Here is a 22,021-nt window from a genome sequence, read left to right as displayed (position 1 = left end):
GAAGGAGAAGCCAATTAATGGGAAAGGAATAGGTCAGCTTTCATTAGGTCAGCATGCACCAGTGTGGTAGTGGGGGCCCTTCGCTAGCATGTAGGTCTGTTAGACCTCTAGAGGGCTTCCCAGTTTCTGTCACTGTCCTCAAGGTAATCCTCATCTTCCTTGTTCATTCACTTCATGTTCTTTACTGCTAAGAAGGGAAATGAAACTTGGTTTTGGTCTTCTCAAAAGATGGCACACAAATATCTTTAGTCTTATAAAGTGATTTCACTTGTCTTTATTAATAGCAGAGAACCACAGAGTCAGCAAATTAGAGGATTATGTGCTTTCTCATTGGTTCTATGTTAACCCACAGTTTCAGTTATTTTTCTTTATGTTAACCTAAATGTGTGTGCCTCTGTGTGGGGGATGGGTGGAGTATGCTCCCACTTGCAAACCAGAGACTCCAAGATCCCCTGGAACTAGAGTCGTGGGCAGTTACAGGTGTGGGTGGGTCCTGGGAACTGAACCCTGGTCCTTTGGAACAACTGCTACAGCTCTTAACTGCAGAGCCATCTCCTCCACCCTTATCTTCCTTTTTATGTGAGTGCTGCTGTTATTTTAGCATTCTGTAATGGAAGCTCAGGTTGTACTTTAAGAGAGAAGATTAATTTCTGTGAAATTCTTTGGAGATAGAAATAATTCTTTTTATCACAAGACCAGCTGTTTCTTGTGCCACCTCCTTGTTGGCATGCTCCCGATGGCATCAGAGTGTCATGGCTGTTTTTTATCTGACTACCCTGCACTCCTGGTTCAAGTGAGCTATATATTCTAGACAGTGAAGCCGGAAGTTGTTCTTGAAGTCACGTGCTCATTAATATTTTGTTGTTTGTTCACCATTTCCTTTGTGAGTCCTTGGGTCATGTTTGTACTTGCTTGTACACATGTCTTTTTCCTTTGTAGACTGTGAACAACCGTCAGGTTGCATTGAGCACAGATGTTTCTAGTAGGTGTGGTAGAAGGAGGTGGAACTGGATAGCTTGTGGGTTAAGAGAATCCAGGAGAGGTAATGCTTCTTAAGGGAAGAAAAATAAATGGTCTTTCATGGGGTAGAGTGTTTGTGACTATTGGACATAGGGATTTCTCAGATGTCTTTGGGACCGATATAGAAACTTTAGGAAGAAACTGTTTAGATGAGACAGGGTTAAGTATAATATTTGTGATTTCACTTGAAGTGCTGCAAAATATTTAGATGTGGGTCCACAGCCGTAATGTAACCTGGAGCAAGAGGGCAAGGTAGCAGACGGAGGCCATGTTGTTATATGAGTTGCCTAGAGAGTCCTGCAGATGGATGCAGTCAAGCCTTTATTTAGGATGCTGTAAAGATTGAAAAAGCCAGTGAATCTGGTTAGAGACGTATGAGATCTGAGTGATACAGTGAATAGAAGAGAGGAATGCTGGGTAATGAGACAGCTCGGTAGAGAACGGTAGGGCCTGGAAAGCAACCTGAGATCATTAATCACTGTAATCTTATCTCAGTAGTATATGCTTAGGGATGGATCCCGTTGCCAGTCTCAAGGAGAGAATCAGGGATGAAGTTGCATTGAGGACAGATGTTTCTAGTAGGTGTGGTAGGAGGAGATGAAACTGGATAGCATGTGGGTTAAGAAAATCCAGGAGAGGGATGCTTCTTAAGGGAAGAGGAAGAAATGGTCTTTCCTAGGGTAGAATGTGTGTGACTGTTGGCAAACCGAGTGAGAAACCTAACTGAAAAGGCTTTGAGACGCTGGCCTGCAATGGCAGTTAAGGAAACAGGCTTACTCCAGGAGTGCCAATAACATAAGGGAGTCGTGAACTCAGAATAGGACTATTCTGGGGAGATAAGATGTCAGTCGGTTGTCTATTACGGTGACTCATTTAAGTTATTAATGAAATAAAACCTGATTCTTTGTGTGTGTGTGGGGGGGTGTATTTTAAATTTAGTTTGGGTTTGGTTTTGTGGTTTGGTTTTCTTTGGTTTGGTTTGAGACAAGGTCTCATACAGCCCTAGCTGGCCTAGAACCTGTTGTGTAGACCAGAACTCAGAACAGTTGGCTTTCCTCTGTTTCCCCTGCTTCCTGAAAGCCAGGATTAAAGGCGTATCGCTATGTCTAGCCTTAAGAAGTGTTTTATTTTGGTTTTCAGTGGGTATGGTTGGTGTGAGCAAACCAGAGACAGAAACAGGAGGATTATTACATCAAGTCCAAGTCCAGCCAATATCTAGATATGCATACTGAGACCTTTCTACACACACACACACACACTCTCTCTCTCTCTCTCTCTCTCTCTCTCTCCCTCCCTCCCTCCCTTTCCCTCTCTCTCCCTCTCTCTTTCTTCACCTACCTCAATTAAAGATATCTTTTATTATAATAATAATAATTATTATTTATTATTATTATTATTCCTTATTCAGATGGTTTGTGTCTTCAAGGAGTCATTAATTAACCAGATGGGCATAGTAGAAAGATCAGAGAAAGCCATATATTAAGACACTGGGACATTAGCTTTTGAGGGAAGCTAGTATTGCTAAGGAGTCTGGTGGCCTAAGAAGTCAGAATGTGTGACAAGATATGGTAAACTAATGAGAAAAGTTGTGCCAGAGAGGAAATCTGAAAAATAGAGCAGTTCTAAGTGATGACCTTACTGGGTGGCACTGGCCTTTAGTTACAGTCAGAACAAAGGAAGGCCAGGAATTGATGGGGGTGGGGGAGTAAAAGGAGAAAGATTCGGAAGAGCTTAGAGGACCATTGGGGATGTGATGGAGGGCACCACAGTTAACACATTCCTTTGCACTTTATTGAGGTAACCATGAATCAATCAAACGCTGCCTATTATCTTCTCAAAATATAGCTTATTTTTCAAGCTCCTCTTCAGTACCTATAGCTAGAAATTGCAAAAAGGCCATCTACAAACTTCATAAATACAATAGAAATGACATGGGCAAGTGCCTCGCCCTCTTAGCTTGGTGCTCAGTTTTGAAGTGCTGGGCCAGATCTTTGAAATACAGAATTTTCAGTTAATAAAACAGAAAGCTCATATTTACAGAAAAGAGTTAGCCTCCCTCAGCACTGCCAGCTTTATTTCTGTGAGGCTGTCCAGTGACATAATGAGCATCCTGTTTCCTTAAGCATGTAAGTGTAGGTTCTTGTGAATTGACAGGCTAGAAGCTCCTAAGCACTGAGTAGGCCGGCGCAGCAGCTGGCGTGACATTCAAGCGATCATGGTGCCTCTTAGCTTCTGAGCAGAAGGGAAAAACACTGTTTTAAATTAGAAATCTCTTCCTTGACTGTAGCTAAAAATCTCAACACCAGAGAGACTAGAAAATGATAGAACATTTGGTTCTCATATTTAACCGGAGATATAGTATGTTCTTATATTTGTTAAATTGCACAGGATTATATAAAATTAACCTTATTTTGGAGCTTTTCAGAAGCACCCTTCCCCAACCAGAAATCTTTGCAACCAAGAATGTTACTGTAAAAATGAAAGGTTTAAAATGCCTAAGTAGATCAATAGAATGGGGGGGGGAAAGTATAGTTTGTCTTAGCGATATGAATGAGGTAGCTATATCTAAATTAGAACATTTCTTAAATTTGTTAAAATCGGTGCCTTAAGGTATTTAAATTTTTTTAGTTTGAAGTAGAAAAGTATTCACAGTACTTGTGAAATATGAGACTTAAGTAGAAAAATATCAGTTGTACTTAGTATTAAAACCAAAAAAGTCCAAAGTACCAGCTCACAAAATATTTTTAGAAAATAATCTGCCTTGACTTATTGATGCAAATTAAGACTAGCACCATGTGGAATTCATGAGTAATTTGCCTATTATGCCCAGGAACTTTTGGTTCAAGATGGACATACAACAGTTAATTCATGAGTCAAAAGTTCAGGGCACAGTCTCATAAAATAGTGACTTACCAGCGTGACAGCAGGATTCCATCCTCAGCATCCCAGAAGTAAGAAATGTAAATTTTCTTACTGTGTGCTGCATCAACTGAAGACATTTCTGAGGTGGAGCCCTACTAACGTTACCAATAAGTAGGCAGTGTGACTGAGAAGCATAGATTTGCAGGACATAGGAGCATTAACCTTAAAAGTGTATCGTGGTTAGTTAAATTGAGAGGGTGTGGTTTGTTGATTTCGTAGGTACGTCCTTGCAAGATTAGGCTAATCTCCTCTATATCTATATCATAGATATAGATGTCACCTGTCCACTGGATAAGATTCTACCAACTTACCTGATCATAAGGCAAACGGGTCTCTAGTTATCATTAAGATATCTGTGCTTTGGTTCATTGACTTTGAAAATTTCATTGTATACACTAAGTGTTGTGTTGTTGTGAACATGTAGTCTTAGTATGTGCTGGAAAGCAGTTATCAAAAGCCCAGAAGCGTGGTTAAGTGGCCAGCCTGTGCCTTGCCTTGTTGAGGCTGGCATACACTTTTATAGATGAAAAGTTGGTGGGAACAAGATGTGCTAAGGGGAGATAAAGATGCTTTTTCAATACTTTCTCTGAGCCAGACTCGTGTGTGTTTTAATTTATTTGTGAAATTCTGAAATAAGAGGAAAAACAAACGAAATTCTTACACTTGCACTTGCAAATACATTTTGATTATCTAAAAGCCAATCTCATTTTCTGTGACTAAAACCAGATGAAAACAGTTACTATCACCCAACCCTGCCCCACTGACTGACTTTCTTGAAGTCAAAGAAGCAAAGCAAGCTGTGGAAAGTGAAACCGTGAAGCCAGAGAGAGAACTGCAGTGGAAGGATTAAAACAGAGACTTCAGGAATGGGGAGGGGGGCGTGGCAGAGAGTAGCAAAGGTTGCCGGGAAGTCAAAGAAGGACTGTGTGCTTTTCAGGTTCAGGAACATGGGAATCACCGGTCACTGAGGAAGTGCTTTCTCCTGCAGAGAAGCTGGAATTTGATTAAATAGCCTTTACTAGATGGGAGTTGGGAGTATCATAAGGAGCCCTTGCTAAGTTAATTCCTCTACTGATTTGATATATTTCTATTTGGCACGGTTAACTTTAACAGCTTATTCCTCAAATGAGCGTGCCATATCCTCCAAGGTTTATGAAATGGGAAGGCTCAGAATTGTTGTTTGGCCGGCTCTCAGTGATCTAGGACAATTGTTCAAAATGGTTGTCAGTAGGGGCTGGAGAGATGGCTCAGTGGGTAAGAACACCGACTGCTCTTCCAAAGGTCATGAGTTCAAATCCCAGCTCACAACCATTCATAAAGAGATCTGATGCCCTCTCCTGGTGCATCTGAAGACAACTACAGTATACTTACATATAATAAAATGGTTGTCAGTAGTGTATAATTCATTTGAGACTCTCTGAAATGTATGTATGTATGTATGTATGTATGTATGTACATGTATACATGCTTGTTTGTTAAGCCGGGTCTCACTATGAAGCCTTAGTGAAGCCTTAGCTGGCCACTCACTGTGTAGATGAGGCTGGTCTTGAACTCCTAGAGATCCTACGTCCTCGTTGCTGGACTTAAAGGCATGTGTCACCAAGCCTGGAGTACTTTTTATTTTTTACTGTCTAAAAGGATTCAAAGGGAAGTAAAAGCGATTCATTTTTAATACCAAGATGGTTTGAAAACTCATCAGATGCTAACCTTCTCAGGAATTAGAATATATTTTAAACATGTTGTAAGGTTTTTTTTTTGTTGTTGTTGTTGTTCTGTTATTGAATTGCCATTACTTTATGCAGAGCTGCCTTTTCAAATAGATTACAGCTCAAGGCACAAACTAAAAGCATTTCTACTCAATAAACATTGAACCCTCACTATATCCCAGACACAGATGAGGGTTAAAAATCAATAGGACAGATCCTATCCTGAGGTCACAGTTCACTGGGAAAGACACAGAGAGGTGACTCAAATCGTTAGAGATTTGAGAAAACAGCTGAGATGAGAGAGCAGGTTAGATCCTCTTCTGTTCAGAGAATCCGCCCCCGCGCCCACCCTCGCCCACCCCCACACATTTGCCGGAGCATTCATGCTGGGCTTACTGTTTGACACAGCTGCAACTACTTTTACAGTACTCAGTCTCTGCCTGGAATAGTCTTCTAGGAGATAAGTAAGTTACTGAGGGAGTGAGAATGGTAGGCATGAATCTATTGAGATTGATTAATCAGGCATTGTGAACAGTGCTTGTATTCTGCTGTATCAGTTCTGTATAGATGATATCTTGCTTGGGTGGGTAGGTGTGTGTGTGTGTGTGTATGACAGAGAGAGAACATGCATTTAATAGGAATTAACGTCTAAATAAGCTGTGTAGACCATGTTCTTTTAGATGAATAGGTTTTCCTTAAGTTCTTTTAAAAGTATAAAAACAGAAGTTCTGAGTCATATTAAATTTAATTTTTCCTTTGGCTTCCTAATTCCTAACCCAATTTCTAACTGATTTAATGAAATAATTTGGATGCACTGTAATTTGTAAAGGAAGCTCCCACCAATCGTGATTTTTAAATCATATGCTGTCTGAAACTATAGTGTCAGATCACATGTTCTTCCCACTGTTAGAATTATATCTCCTAGTTAGCAGTAAGGAGGTACTATCACTTCTTAAGAAATATTTCAGTTGTTGATAGATTTCAGGGTTTTAGGGCAGGAATCCGATGAAAGGTGTTTTGCACTCCTGCTGTGGAAGCATCGTGAAGAATTATAGTTTTCTTGTTGAGACGCAAGTCAGCATAGAGCATTTCTTTCCTTTTTGTAATTTTTCAGTGAGGTAGGCACTTGGTCTGGTCTAACATGTGGTGATTATCTGCCCACCCCCTCAAGGTACCTTTAAGGCTGCAGTTGTGATCATCTAAGTCAAAGCCCTTTTGGTCATTGAATGACCCTTTCACAGGAGTCGCTTAAGACCATTGGAAAACCGAGATCTTTATATGTTGATGAATACTAGTAGCAAAATTACAGTTATATAATAGCAATGAAAATCATTTTATGGCTGGGGATCACCACCACCTGAGGAATTCTTGTATTAAAGACTCCCAGCATTAGGAAGGTTGAGAGCCTCAGCTCTGGGGGCTGAAGTTCAGGTTGTCCACACTAACTTGAATGTAATTGAGGAAGACTTGCCGGGGCAGGTTGGTTCTCTAAGCTACAAAGCAGCTATGGATAAAAGGCTGGTCACAAAGAGAAACAGTTACAGAGGTTAGTGATCCGACTCTTAACTGCTTGTCTGGGTACAAAGGAAATGGAATTGATTTTATGCTGATACACTCATGGGCACGCATATTCCACACATGCTGAGGTAGGAGAGTGTTCAGAAGAAGGAGTTCTCTCTACATGTTCTTTTGTGAGAAAGCTGTAATCCCAAACTATTTTTGAGTTCTTTGATCTATCTACTGGTTAAGTTTACAGTGTAGTGACAGTTATTTCACTGGATGGCAGGTAGACCTTAATTAATATCAGCATATTGTTAGGACATGTACCCTGATTTCAGGGTTAGTCATTGACTTTTGTTTTAGTGATTTGGTGTTTAATACTTGGTGATCAAGAGTGTTTAGCTTCAGTATCTGTAAAATGGGAAATTGGATTTTATCTTTCATATCCTTTAAATTATATGACTCCTTTATAACTGTTACTTAACAGAGTGAGGGCTGTGCTTATTGTTAATATTATGTTTAAATTCGTTTTACAAAATGTAATATTATTCCAGAAAATTGGTGATTTTGTGATTAAGGTTGACACCTTACCATTAACTTGATAAAGCCAAGTAATATCAATTTAACACATATTTAGCTTTGATAAATTTGGCCTTTGTTGTTCATATATGCTGACACATTTTTATACATATTTGTAAAGTTGTGTTTTGGAATTAAATATAAGATGATCATACATGTGTGCCAATTAAATTTAGCCTCATTCCCATCTGTCTGTTTGGATCCTGATCCATTATCTAACATATTTTCCGATTACTCAGCTTTAAATTTTGATAGATTGAATAAGCACACTTCTCACATCTTCAACTCACTAGCTTACGTTTAGAATCATCAAAGAGCTGGGAAGCCCATTTGAAAGGTAGTCTTATTGCTGATGTTCTTAGTAATAAATAACAGCCTATGGTTTTGGCTGTAGGACTCTTATGTTGGTATATGTATTAAAATCACTTCATCGAATGCTGTATATGACTCCATGTTTCATTTCATGAATTACTCGGCTCTTGCCTTATCTTTCTTTTAGTTCATGTAAAAGATTCTTGAAATCTGGAGTTACCAGTATTAGCCATTTACTGATTCTAGACAACTTTCTTAAAACTTCCCCTGCGGTCTCTAAGTCAGTCCACCTTGTGAAAGAAAGAAGGAATTGAGATTGTGTTATTAACAGCAGAGTCTCTTAGCTTACTTAGCAAGTGGACTAAACAATCATCCTCTGTGTTCTCCTGTTTCTCTGTTTCCCATTCCTGGGAAAGCTTGTGTGTGGGAAGAATCCACCTAAATTTCTCCATTTGAAGATTATGGCTATTCTTGCCCTATGTTGGGCAGCAGCTGTCTATTTCCATAAAACCTCAGACAACGAACAGTGTTTTAGTTAGAAGTGTCATTTGTTCTGGGATATATTTTATAGGCTAAGTGTCCTAAATAGACTTGTGTGTCTTCTTTAAGACATCACCTTTCTGAGGTCTCAGCTTCCACTTGAAAGTTTTTTCTTAAAACCTTTAAAAGGGAAGGTGAAATTTCTTTGAAGAACAACGAGGATCAAAATAGACGATCTGGTTTCTAGTTTGTATTTTATTGGAATCCAAAATGAGTTTGTCTCTTACATGACTATAACTTTAAGGCTAACAAATAAAGCATTTTGGTTGTTGCCCTGGGCGTTGTTGTTCAGGCTTAGAGTGAAGACGGTAACAGCAGCAGGTGGTACTGGATGATCTAGAAGAGAACCGGCGCAGCTGCTGTGTAATTAGTAGGTCATTGGTGAGCCAGGTAGTAGACTTTGGAGAACGAACGAACGGCTGCTCTGTGTTTCGGGGCTTCTCCTGAACAGCCTCTTCTCAAGCTGTTTCCTCAGTGTAATGAAACTGAACTTAATCGTGTACGAAACCAAAGCTCTGGACTCATGCAGTAATAGAAAACTCAACTTCTAAAATCAATTTCTTGATAAATTGTTGGAAAGATCAAGGACAGGACAGACTTCACTCATTGTTTAAGCCAGGGCCTTAGACGATGCCTAGGGAGGCCTGGGAGGCAGGCCCAGGCCCAGCCATGCCCATCCGTTCATGCACTCACCTGTCATCAGCCCTCCTGAAGGCCTGCCCTGTTGGATCACCTAGTGCTAGGTGATCACAGTCCCTCTTCGTGGTCCTCACAGATTTAAACACAGTAAGATGAAACAAGCTGGTAGAACAGAAGTCTCATTCACACTTCCGAAGTAGGAAGGGCATGGGGGGGGGGGGCAGTGGTTTCTTCTCAGGCAGGAAGACCATGGGGCCAATGGTTTTCTGTGGAACTCAGTTCAGATTTAGTAAGGGGGGCGGGGGGGAGGCTGTTGAGGTGACAACCAAAATCCACAACAGTTTCTTTTTAGTATTGATTTGATTGTAAAGATCATGTATTTGGTGTTATTTGGCTGCTTTTTGACCAACAGAAATGTCCGTGGTGACCTAGTAAATAGGAAAACTCGGTGGAGGCCATATTATAGTGGTAGGAGCGTGGTATAGCACTTCCACTCCTAGGTCAGCTGTTATCCCTTAAGATACTTAAGAACATCCAGTGAATAGCGTTCTTTTATCTTATTGAAATCTGTTCAGAGAAATGACACATATTGGTACCTATAAAGAAAAAAATGTGAGTGCTACCGTTGCTTCCCTAAATAATAAACAAGTTAGCAAACTGCCTTCCGTAGGCCAGCTTCCACAGTGCAGCTCGCAGCCTGGGACAGAGAAGTTCCTTTTTTGCAGAGACAGTTAATGCAAACATACCTCATATATGGTCAGTGTTGAAAATAAATGACTCATACACACTCAGCTTTAGATGGAACATGTATATCACCACACACACACACACACACAAACATTACAAAAGAGTGTCATGAATCACTGCCATCAATATAATGACGTTGTCATTGCAACCATGAAAACAGCAGCTGTGGACAGCTGCACAAGATCAGTCCCTCTAACTTTCACCATGGATAGAGGGGATGACAGCGAGGCTATGAACACAAATGCTGATGGCTCCTGAGGTGGAGAGAGGCCATTGTATTCTAATAGAGGAAGTAGTCGCTGGGGGACCTGGTGAGAGAAAGAATTCAGAGGGGAACCAGAGGCTAATAGGGAGTGACTAAAAGTACAGTGTGTGTGTGTGTGTGTGTGTGTGTGTAACTCAAAAAAGAATAACAATGTTGTTACTGACTAAAGCTAAAGGGAAGATGATTTTGTGCTACTGAAATAACATTGGTCCCCGAGCACCGCTTTCCCTTCATTCCAGGCACCTTAAACAACAGGGTTCTTTCTTGATAACTTGTAAGTCTCTTCATTAAATCTCAGTCTAGAATATACAGGACTTACAGCCATGCTGTTCCTTAAAAAAAAAAAAAAAAAAGCAGTCAAGTGAAGAAACCTCTCTGTAGCAAATACCTTAGACAAATCATCACATTCGTGATGATTGATGGGGGTAGCAGGCCAGCAGTTAAATGGACACACGTACCCTTGTCACAACACAGACAAGAATCTTAACTTTATCTCTTACAGTAAGTCATCTATATATTAGGGCTAATGTGATGTTCTAGCGAACAGATTTTGAGTATGGAAACTGAAGATTTTCAAACAACTGCACTCTTGGGGGGGGGTTGTTGTTGTTTGCTTGTTTTTGTTTTTAAGTTGCTTGTTATAATAATTGGTATGAGTAGGTGGGAACTCCCTTGGCCTAGGAGATGAGTAAAATGGAAGTGATTGGGCAAGTGTAGGATTTATGAAGTGAGAGGAAGAATGCAGTGAAGGAAACAGCCGTATAGAATCTTTCTCTGTATCCTCATGGATTTAACACAAGGCCAGGAAGCGTTTCTTAGGCAGGCATCCTCAGCACAGCAGATGGATATAAATGTTTACCTCGCCTTTACAACCAGCTTCCATTCCATGCCAGGAGTTGTCAGATGCTCCCTGAACACATAGCACTTGTATTGTCTGGAAATGTAATAGAAATGTAAGTCATGGAGTATATACTTAGTTCTACTGAACTTAACACTCTGGAAGGCGTAGGTCCTTCCAGATGACTTTGATGACTGCTGGTGTCTATGACCACAAACTGTGGTATACATACATACATCCTTCTAGCAGTTTTATAGGTAAAAAGTAATTGTATTTGCCAGGGTCTTTTCCAGGTGCCAGACACTTTTAGATTGTTTGAGAGGCAGCAAGGTTGATTCAGTTAACTGAAGCTTGACCTTGAATGCCTTTAAGAACAATGCAGGGGCAAAGTATGCAAGGGACTGAATGGATGCAAGAGGTGCTGTCATGGAAGACCTCACCAGACTCGAAGATTGAAACGGTCAAGGGTCAAAGATGATATGAGTTCAAACCCAGGAATCTAGGATAATGACGATCATGGAAGACTGCAGTTATCAGGGAATATTATACATCTGATCTTTAGCATGTTAGATGAAGGCTTGACAGGTCAGTTTTAGGTACTCTTACAGGGATGAATTGAAAAAAAATAGTGAAGAAATTAAAATAGTATATTCGTTCCTCAAACTTCTATTATCTATTTCATTTTTTACACTTTTATAGTTTATTATACTCATTTTTTTATTATCTGTCATAGTCTGCCATAACTCTTGATTCTAAGGATAGAGTAACATGCAGACTAATTAGATAATCGGTGAGAAAATGAAGAAACAAAAGATGAAGGCATAGGAAGCAACTTTAGGTAGATAAAAGTCCGGAGGTGGTGACATGAGGGAACTGAACGAAGATAGCTTTAGAGTCATAGGATGACGGAGTCAAGGAGTAATGCAGGAACACGCTTACTCGGTTTCTGAGGCTCGTGCCCTTTGACAGACAGTTCCATATGAAAAGGTTTAGCAAGCTAAGTGAAGCCAATGTATGGCAAGGAGTTCTGGCTTTGAGACCAGCTATTTCCATCCATCGAGTTAGCTGAAAACTCAATTTATCTAGGCCTTAGTGTTCTGGATAGAGTAAGAGATAGTATTATTTAATTTTAATACTTAAATGAGAAGATGGGTTTAAGGCAACTAACAGAGTTGGAACTAAGCACTTTATAACTGAATAATGGTAATACAACACACATACACATGTTCAGTAACGATGCACTTTCATTTGAGACTGAGTTCTAATTACTAGATAAACCCTTTTTCTTTTTTTCTTTTTCTTTTTCTTTTTTTCTTTTCTTTTCTTTCTTTCTTTCTTTCTTTTTTTTTTTTTTGTTATTGTTCTTTTAGAAGTTATACCATTGGCTGGAGAGATGGCTCAGCAGTTAAGAGCACTGACTACTCTTCCAAAGGTCCTGAGTTCAATTCCCAGCAAGCATATGGTGGGTTACAACCATATGTAATGAGATCACATACCCTTTTCTGGTCTGTCTGAAGACAACCAAAATGTATTCACATAAAATAAATAAATAAATCTTCTTTAAAAGAAAAAAGAAGTTATACTATGATCCAAATTCATAGTTCATGAATATTTGTAACTAGTGTACTTTGTTTAGCTACCTGGTAGCATTTAAAAAGTACACTTGCGAGCATGGGTAATCAACATTGTTGAGAATGAACTATTAACACCTAAATCTTTTCTTCTTACAGATGTATACATCTCAAGATTGAGAGGAAGAAACAAGTCATGGGCCAGTGGTCAAGATACTTCTCTGGGAATTGTTGCTGCTAATACTGCTTTACAGAGTCAGACAATGAGTGTTTGGCTTAAGGAAGATTTTCATATTTAAAAGATTTTCATCTTGGAAATATATCAAGTGAAAATTTCATTCTTTTGGGAAACATTTTCCTCCTAATAAATTATCCTTGTAATGGGCGACATGGCAAACAACTCAGTTGCTTATAGTGGTGTGAAAAACTCTTTGAAAGAAGCTAATCATGATGGAGACTTTGGAATCACGCTCACAGAGCTGCGGGCTCTCATGGAGCTCAGGTCCACAGATGCATTACGAAAGATACAGGAAAGCTATGGAGATGTCTATGGAATTTGCACCAAGTTGAAAACATCTCCCAATGAAGGTAAGTCTTGGGTTGATTAGTCACTGGAGCGGAGAATAGTGTTTATCCAGCTCAGATGAAAACATGTCTTGGCTATTGTATGATCATGTCATGATTTTAGTTATCAGCTTGCTACAGTTCGAGTCAGTTAACTTACTGTTTTCAGAATGGTAAGCTGAACTATTTTGTCCTTTTGTCTGCAATAGTGTTCCAGTTTACAATAACAACATTGCCCTTCACTGGCAGTGTAGAAGACAGAACTGAGAGTGGCACCCCCCAGGGGATTCAGTGGAAATAAACTGCTCACTAGCCTTCAATTTGCCCAGGTCTTAAAATAGTTCTCACTTCCAGTAGCCATCAAAGTTGTTTTTGCTCATGGGACTTAATCTAAACTTTTAATAATCAGTCAGCTGAGGTCTGGATGCAGATTTTTAGATTAGATGGCCCTAAGCCTCTCACTAAATAAACATTTATGTGGTCAGATTATGTCAAATTTCCCTATGTTTGAAAAGGCGTTAGTTTCATGGAATCCCTTGTTTTATAGCATGGACTTCCCTGTGCTATGGCCTTTGAAATGGTCTGACAAAGTTAGTCTTCCTGTTCGTAAAACTAAGGGTACAAAGTTTTCCTTATTAAACTGTTTTCTCAACATTTTCATACCATTACTGCTGGTGGCATATGTTATGTAACAGCAAAAGATGATTTCCAGAATTATTCAGGAATTTTAACTCAGATCAGCAAAGTTCTTTGAAAGTATTTATGTAGCCGTATGTGAGTGTGCTTACTGCTGGCTGTAACAGTAGGCCCTTGGCGTTCTCTGACGGCCACAGTGCTGAGGATCCCAGAACCCCTAAAATGACATCATCTCACTGCATGATAGCTTAAGATTTATTTGTATCTTTTCAAGTCAGAACTGCTAACATTGTGGACTTTTGGTTACGCCTTAGTAATGTGATAAAGCTTGAGACTTGTGCATTTGTAAACATGCTTTGAGATCGCCCTACTTTTTGACATGGTAGATGTATACCTGCATGTGCTGTTTTCTGTCATTAGGTTTATGGTTTCCTTTACTCATATGTACTGTATTGCATCTAAAACCCAGCTGAATGCTTCATGATCACCAAATCAATAGGAAATAATAGCATTGAAGAACCCTCCTTGTCACGTATGTTTATTCATAAAAGGAATAGTGAGTGGCTAGGGACATAGCCCCGTAGCAGAGAGCTTACCTAACACACATGATCCATAGGTTGGATGTTCAGTACTGCAGAAGGTGTATATTGAACTTCAGTTTCATATCTGAAACTGAAGTTCAATATATACATAGAAAACTATGGCCCTACACCCAGCCATAGTTTTCTATATTGTTGCTCTCAGTAACTAGAGTCTTTTTTCCCAATTTCTGGATATACCTCTCCTACATCTTGTGTGTGATTTCTCATTAATTTGTAGTACAGATTCCTTTATTATTTTGAGTAGTTTGTTAACATTGATTTTGAATTTCAGTTAATGAATTAATTGGAAATTTTGCTTCTAGAAATTCTGGGAAGAAGAGATTATTTACTCTTGACAACATGGTAGAAGCCATGAATGGTCTGTGGAGAACTGACTTAGTTATTTTATCTTTATTGTGTGTGTTTTGAGGCAGTAAGTGAAATTACACACTGTTTTCCCCTCTTCTAATTTTGCAAAGTTCTTGATCATGTTCTTCACAATACTGTGAATTAATGTTTCCTAAAATGTGTGTGAATTGATCTTTATAGTTTACATATAAATAATTTTTCACCTTGAAATACTCTTTTAAAAGATTACAAAACAAAACAATTACATTGTACACATATTTGTGTTTATAGTCACTGAAATATAACCAAAATGGCAGCAAACTTCATAGAAATATTTCCAAAGGACTCTTTAAACTTTCACTTATTAGGAATATTTCACTCCAAAATCTTAACATTTTGTCACTGATCAACCAGGCAGATCATAAGTGAATCAGGATCAAAAATAAGCAGTTGGGGTTTGTGTGGCCAGGGATGTGTCTAGACAGTAAATACATGCCTTTTTGTTACAGTAATCTGTATTCAGGGAACGTGAGAACTGAAGTGGTTCTTCACAGTACATGGGTTTTATTGCCTAAAGTAAAGGGGTCCCCTGTCCCTTCAGTGCATTTGTTTATGAGTCACTCCCCACACGGCCTTTGATCTGATTCTGTGCTTCCTGTGTTCCATAGATTCCATATATCTCCCTAAGACGAAAGGGTATTGGCAATTGTTGGAGGAAATTCTGAGTCTTAAATTAAGTTACATCTGGCACTCAGAAATTTTACTGCAATATGTGTGCCTTAGAAAGTGTCTGCTACGTGACGGGTGCTCTCTGGGCCCTGGGCACGTACCCATGAGTAAAGCAAAGATCTCTGCTTTATTCTCAGAGGAGCGTGACAGTTCGCCATGTTAAATGCATAGTGTCTGAATTAAGTACACAGTGTTAGTGTATTAGACTTAAGAGAAAAATGAGTGGAGAAGAGAAATTGTGTTGGAGGTGCCTGTCTTAGATTGTGTAATGTCTGAAGGAGCAGCTCAAGATTTTTCTTAGGAATAGCAACAACAAAAACATTGACACTTACATTACGTAACTTTTTTGTCCTAGATTGGTTATTAGTGATTTCTTACATATGTAAGCCCATTTTATCCTTAAAATTCCTTTATCCTATTTTATAGGCAAAAAAGGTTAAACAGCTTCTCCAGAGTGAGACTTCAGCTGTTGTATCTCTGAGTAGATGCTTTTAACTGGCACAGGGGACTGCTCTTTATAAAAGTTCAGTCCGTATATCTTACAGAAGGCTTGAGATACCGAGAAAAGAGCTGCTTTGTTCTGTCTCTTAGTTTTTCCCTCGTTGGGAAAATAGACTTATTTTTGGAGTTACATGGTGGATAAATGGTTTTGTGTGTCAACTTTCTGTCAGTTGACAAAATACCTGAGATGTCAACACTGAAAGGAAGAAAAGGTTTTAAGGACGTTTATCATGATTACTTGGCCCATTGGCTTGGGGCTGGAAGGAAACAGAAATTATTAGCAAAGAGTATACAGCCAGGAACTTCAGGGAAGGGCCCTTTGGGAGGCATTCAGTAGCCAGGCTGGGACGCTCTTCTTAGCACTGTGGCCTTTAGAAGCAGGCCCTTCCGCCCGGGCAGCTGGGTTCCTGGCTTCCCTACTCTTCCCACAGCTTGCTACCTGGTCTCTAAAAAGGTACAATTTGAGCTTGTTCTCAGGAATATTACAAATGTGTTGTAGAACATGTCTGGGCCAGATGAGATTTTCCCATCTTTTTGATTATCATAATTCCTAAAGGGGATTGAAATTAAAAGTTTGAGGTAAAATGAAGGTATGACTTGGAATGTCATATTTTTAGCTGTATCTTTTAGAACAAGCATCTCATATCCCCTCAGAGCTTTAGATCGGTTTATGCCAAAATAATCTGTTTATAACATCCTAACACCTAAAATTATTTTAAACTGTTTTTCTTTCGTGTTTTTCTTTCCCACGTTGACTCTTTTATTCCTACTCTAAGTCCCATTTCTCGGTCCGCTAACTTTCACAATGGCTTCGGGTCCCTGTCATCTTTCTTGTGCTTTGATTGGGTAGCAGAGAAGACTCTGCTGTAGATTTCTGGATGCATGCCTCTTGCTCCGGTATCATATTTGTTTGCACTAATACTGTACCGACCATATAAACGTGAATTAATACAAGTTAAAGACAGATGCTGAGGTACCAGGCGTGGCTTCGTGCACCACAGAGGGAAGAAGTCAGGTAAAGCTGAGTTTTGTGAGTGATGATTATCAAAATGAGGCAAAAGAGGAGCTCGGGTAAAACCGGCAGAGGAAGGGAAAGATGGCGATAGGAACCATAGAGGTGCATGATGGGAAGCAGGAGAGGCTCAGTAGCTGTCATTGGTTGCCTAGTTTCCATGTGTTAAGTGACAGCTTATATTTGCACTCCCTTGAAATAAGTCCCTGGTCCTGGTGTACTTTGACCTTGCCTCCATGTGGTGAGATAGCTTAACTCTTTAGGAAATCGACCTTTTCCCAGGGATCAATCATTATTGACTTAGGGGCTCGTACAGAAATGCTCCCATGCCCCATGGCTTGTGCTTGGCTTCGCAGATTAGCACAGATGTTCAGCCAGTGTTTGCACGGCTATGGTGTGTTAGCATGTACGGCTTCAAGCTTCCAGGTTCTGTGTTGCTCCTGCATGACCTCGTCCAAGAAATGTATTGCCACTGCAGTAGAGACTTAAGTGCTATTTGGATTCCTGCTGGTCACTTGCTTTCATTGCTTAGAGATTTTTTTTAAAGCTGTTTTAACTAGTTCTCCGACTCTGTGGCGTGTATATGATTTTAAAAGCCATACTTGAAAACCTGAAGTAGTATGTCATTGGCTTTCTGTTGTGCGTCTAAGTTTCATTGTTAGGTAACCACTGAGTTCCCTTTCAAAATACTCCCTTTCTGTCTTCCTAACATACTTCTGGAGTTCTCTTTCTTGTTACTGGACATTCCTCTTCTCCTGTACTTTCCTGGGCTGTTACTGGTCTGCGAGTTTCTGGTGGTTGGTACACCCTTCTGGGCAATGCCATCCAAAAGACAGTGACTTCACAAGCCATCACCTGGGTGCTGGTAGTTTCCATATTAACAGATCCAACCCAGGATTCCCCTCAGCCTTGAGAGTGAAGCCTCATTCTTTTCCTACTGCTCTGCTCCTGAACCTCTCCAGCCCTTTCTGCTGAAACTATTAACCCAAGTAGGAAACTTGAATGGCTTTGACTTATATATGGGTTGTTTTTAACCCATTCTCATGTGGTTGTTAAGCCCTGGGAATTCTAACTCCTTTTTTACCAGCAGTGTCTCTTTCATTGTGCCCTGTGGGTAGGAACCACTGTCTTGTCTTTGAAAAATTCAGCTGGGGTAGTAATTGGTGTCTTTTCCACACACTGCCTGTCGTGTTTCTAGTCTTAAAGCCACCTCTCACTTGGCATTGCTTAGAGATGAAGCTTAGTCCTCTCCAGTAGACCTGGAACTCTCCTTGTGATCAGAGTCTAGGTTGATACCTGTTCCTATGTCTGGTTCTTAATGTTTGAAGCAGCGAATCTTTCGTTTTTCTTAAAAATAGTGTGCCATGTTAGCTCCTGTTTCTAGTCTTTTTAGTCTCTAGCACACTTTACCTCCACCTACAACACTGTGTAAGGAGAGTATCAATATTGAGATACCAAAAATTAGTATATTGGAATTCCTTTGCCTACCACACCCCTTTACATGTGGAGTCCGTTTCTTTGTGTATATTCTGGTAGTATCCCTCCACTGCCATTTACTGTGTATACACAGGGTGTGTCTGAGTGGTTGCTTATTAGTCATCCCTACCAAACTCTGAGTCCTTTAAGGTCAAGAACCAGAGAAAGGCATCCTGCCTGTCCATGTGTGTGTGCCGTGCCTTCCCACAGGGCCTGGCACATGGTGGCATATGGGAATGAGTATTTAAGTCTGACTTTGGATGGATGGATGGATGGATGGATGGATGGATGGATGGATGGATGGATGGGTGAATAGAAGAAGGAAGGAAAGAAGGAAAGCTTGAGGGCCAATGAAGAAGGAGGGTGTACATGAACACACTTCCATATACTCCTCAGTCTGTGTCCTTCTGTCCTACATAGGAAAGTCACTTTAGCTGCTACTCCCACCCCGCTACCGCACGCATGTACACATATCCACATCCATAGTCACACGGTTCCCAGTGGTATGTAGAATGGATTATCCTTGATTCTCAGCTAAATCTACCTGCACCAAACACTCCAGTGAACCTCCTCTGCCTTTCCTAAGTTAGTAGCAACGATTGAGATGCCACATTGAAAGTCACAGTGGCTTGATATAATTGGTTTTGATTCTCTCTCTGTCTCTGTCTCTCTCTTTCTCTCCCCCTCTCCTGCCCTCCCCATCCTCCCCCGAATCAAGTATAAGATTGTGCTATTACTCTATCTTACCTGTTCATAGGATCGGTTTCAGGCTATTTTTTTCTCCCGACCTTGGCAGATGCAGACATGGAGAGTATGTAAAGTTGGAGCTTTCTGCGGATCGTGGTTTTATTTTCTCTTTATGAAGCTGACTGTGCTTGACTTTGACCAGTGTGCTGTAATCAGCCAAGCTCACAGGGCTCCACAGAATTTTCATTATATTTCTTGATATGTTATCAGTAATAATTTGCTATTTCTCTAATTTAAAACCCCAGAGCAGGTAGGTTCTTCCCTATCTGGACTCTGCTTGGCAGTGGCAGCATCTTCCTGGTGTCCATCAGACTGACACCCTCACGTGGATTGCATCCCCTTCACAGGTCTTCCTCTAATAATATCCACCAGTCCTATATCATCCTGTCATCTCTCCGTTCTCCTCATTTCCTTTGGTAGGTAACCTGCTTTAATATCTGCCACCCATCTTTGAGAAAACAAACCCTACCCTCTGTAACTCACCTTCACTAAGTTGTTTCTCCCCACTCTATTACATTTCTGGAAAAAAACGAGATGATTTCTACTCATTCCTTGCCATTGTCTCTTCAGTGCTTTCTAACCAGACTTTCTTCCACACGTGCAGGAAGGGTCTCATCAAGGTCATCATCTTTTGTATAGTGAGAGAAAATGGGCCATTTTCTACCTGTATCCTACTCAGCCCTCACACTACCCCAGCATTTCCTGTCGTCAGCAGTATCAACTTTTAAACCTCTTTCTTATGGAAGCTTCTGTAGTACTATAAGCATTCTGTCCTGGGTTCTGTCATAGTGCATCCTTCATGGTATCCTTCCTGCCTGCTCTAAGGAAGCTCTCATCTAGCTGGTGTCTCCAGAATCCTTACATGTTGCTAACCCTCTGACTCAGGCTTTGCAGAGAATTCTGAACATGACTAGCAGTCAGCTTACTAGACATTACCCCTTGTTTGCTCAGATCTACAAAACAGAACTATTAATTCCTCACCCCCCTTCCACCAGCCCTGTGGTTCCCAAAGCCTGCCCTTTCTTGGTAATTAACTACCATCTATCCACCCACTCGAGTGCACACACGTTAGCTGTGATTTTCAGTTAAACCCACCTGCTTCAGACATTCCAGTAAACCACCCCTACTCAAGTCCTTGTACCAAAAAAAGAAAAACAGTTAAAAGTTAAGGCTAGATGCCATCCTCTCTTGGCCGCTCTCCCTTTCCTCCTGCATCCCGTCAGTCCCGGTGTCTGTCTGATCTCCTTCCAGGGTACCTGGCAGATCCAGTTACTCCTCTCTCTGCCTCGCCATCGAAAACCCAGAATCCAGTGCTTCTGTTCTCTGCACAGCAGCCTCTTGACTGGTCTTTCCCCTGCAGCACTCCTGCACAGCTGTGTAAATGACCTTTCTAAATTACACATTAGTTATCACTTCCCTACTTTAAAACCATCAGGTAGTTTCCATCACAGTTAAGGTGAATAACGATTATCTTTTCTATCCTCCTACAACCTTGTCTTTTTTTTTTTTTTTTTGACCCATTCTTCTTTCTTTCTTCCTCAGTCCCTGGACCCTAGCCACACTGCTTTGCTTCTTGGTTACTAAATCTTGTAACCTTGTGTTGATCTCTGGCTTTTGTGGTTACTCTGTTGGAAGCACCCCCTCGGGTCTTCTTGTCACTGACTCCTCCTCCAGACTCATTCCGATGGTAGTTTGTTACAAAGGCTGATGCAGTCTACTCTGAATTCTGGGGGCCTCTGGAAGGTCATTTGCCCTGACTTCCAGGTATCTTTAAATTTCTTAAACATATCAGTTTGTGTCTCTCGGATATAATTTACACTTGCCGAGTGTAGGACTGGCCTCCAGCATATAGAGCAGTGTCTGCTGTCTTCAAGCTATTTGATGATCAGTAAATAACATCTTTGGGCAGCTCACAAAACTCTTCGCTTCATAATACCAAGATTATTAAATCTCTAATTAAAGTTTGTGTTCCAAGTGGGCTTGACACTTCTAGCATTCAGATTTGTACCTTGTCCTCCCTGACTTAATGAACATTAAGTCATTTTTTTATCTTCAGAGTTAATGCTTTCTGCTTTTTTTCTTCAACCTTGTCAGTTATTCCAACAAATAGTACTGCTGCTTCCTCCAGGACGAAAAGTAAAATAAGATTTCAGTATGGCACCTGCATCTGAGGTCTTCTAATTCTCCAGCAGCTCCAGTCTTGTATGGTGTGAGCATGTGCTTTGCAGCACATGATGTTTAGAAAAATCACAGAAAGCCTTACAGCTACCTGCTTCTCTTGATCTCTTTAATTATGTGTCTTTTCTTTTCAGTATTAACATGAAACATCATAGCTCATAAAAGATCAAATGTGAGATGGGAAATGGTGGTGCATGCCTTTAATCCTAGCACTTGGGAGGCAGAGGCAGGAGGATTTCTGAGTTCGAGGCCAGCCTGATCTATAGAGTGAGTTCCAGGACAGAGAAACCCTGTCTCGAAAAAAGCAAATAAAATAAAATAAAATAAAATAAAATAATAAAGTTGTGACCTATTTTGTGATTAGCATGATAATGTTGAAGGTTATCAGGTCTAAGTTGTGTGATCAATGGTAATCTCCATTAGGGAAGACTTTAGAACTGTATTCCCATTTCTAAGAAAGTGGAGAGCAGCATGGAGCAGACTACCACTCTGCCTTCTTCCTCCTTAATGTGAGGTCACCGAAGCATATTAAACAGTCACCCAGACTTCCCTCTTTATTGCTGTAGTCTTGTCTTATCTTCGTTCTGGTGGCTCTGTCTGAGTAGGTTGA

At 40.4% G+C, this 22,021-nt stretch overlaps 1 protein-coding gene across 3 annotated transcripts in view; it reads left to right on the top strand.

Annotated features, from left to right (window-relative positions):
• The window catches only part of Atp2b1 (ATPase plasma membrane Ca2+ transporting 1), a 104,866-nt gene that overhangs the window by 38,504 nt on the left and 44,341 nt on the right, over positions 1-22,021 (top strand). For all 3 annotated transcript variants that reach the window (XM_052165986.1, XM_052165988.1, XM_052165987.1), the window contains exon 2: positions 12,799-13,227. In XM_052165986.1, coding sequence (XP_052021946.1) covers positions 13,020-13,227 — 208 coding nt within the window. In that variant the 5' untranslated portion in view covers positions 12,799-13,019. The remainder of the gene's footprint in view (positions 1-12,798; positions 13,228-22,021) is intronic.

This window comes from Apodemus sylvaticus, chromosome 20 (assembly GCF_947179515.1).
Source record: "Apodemus sylvaticus chromosome 20, mApoSyl1.1, whole genome shotgun sequence".
NCBI classification, from domain to species: Eukaryota; Metazoa; Chordata; class Mammalia; order Rodentia; family Muridae; genus Apodemus; species Apodemus sylvaticus.
Note: the sequence above shows the minus strand (reverse complement) of the source record. Positions and strands in the feature narration are given on the sequence as shown.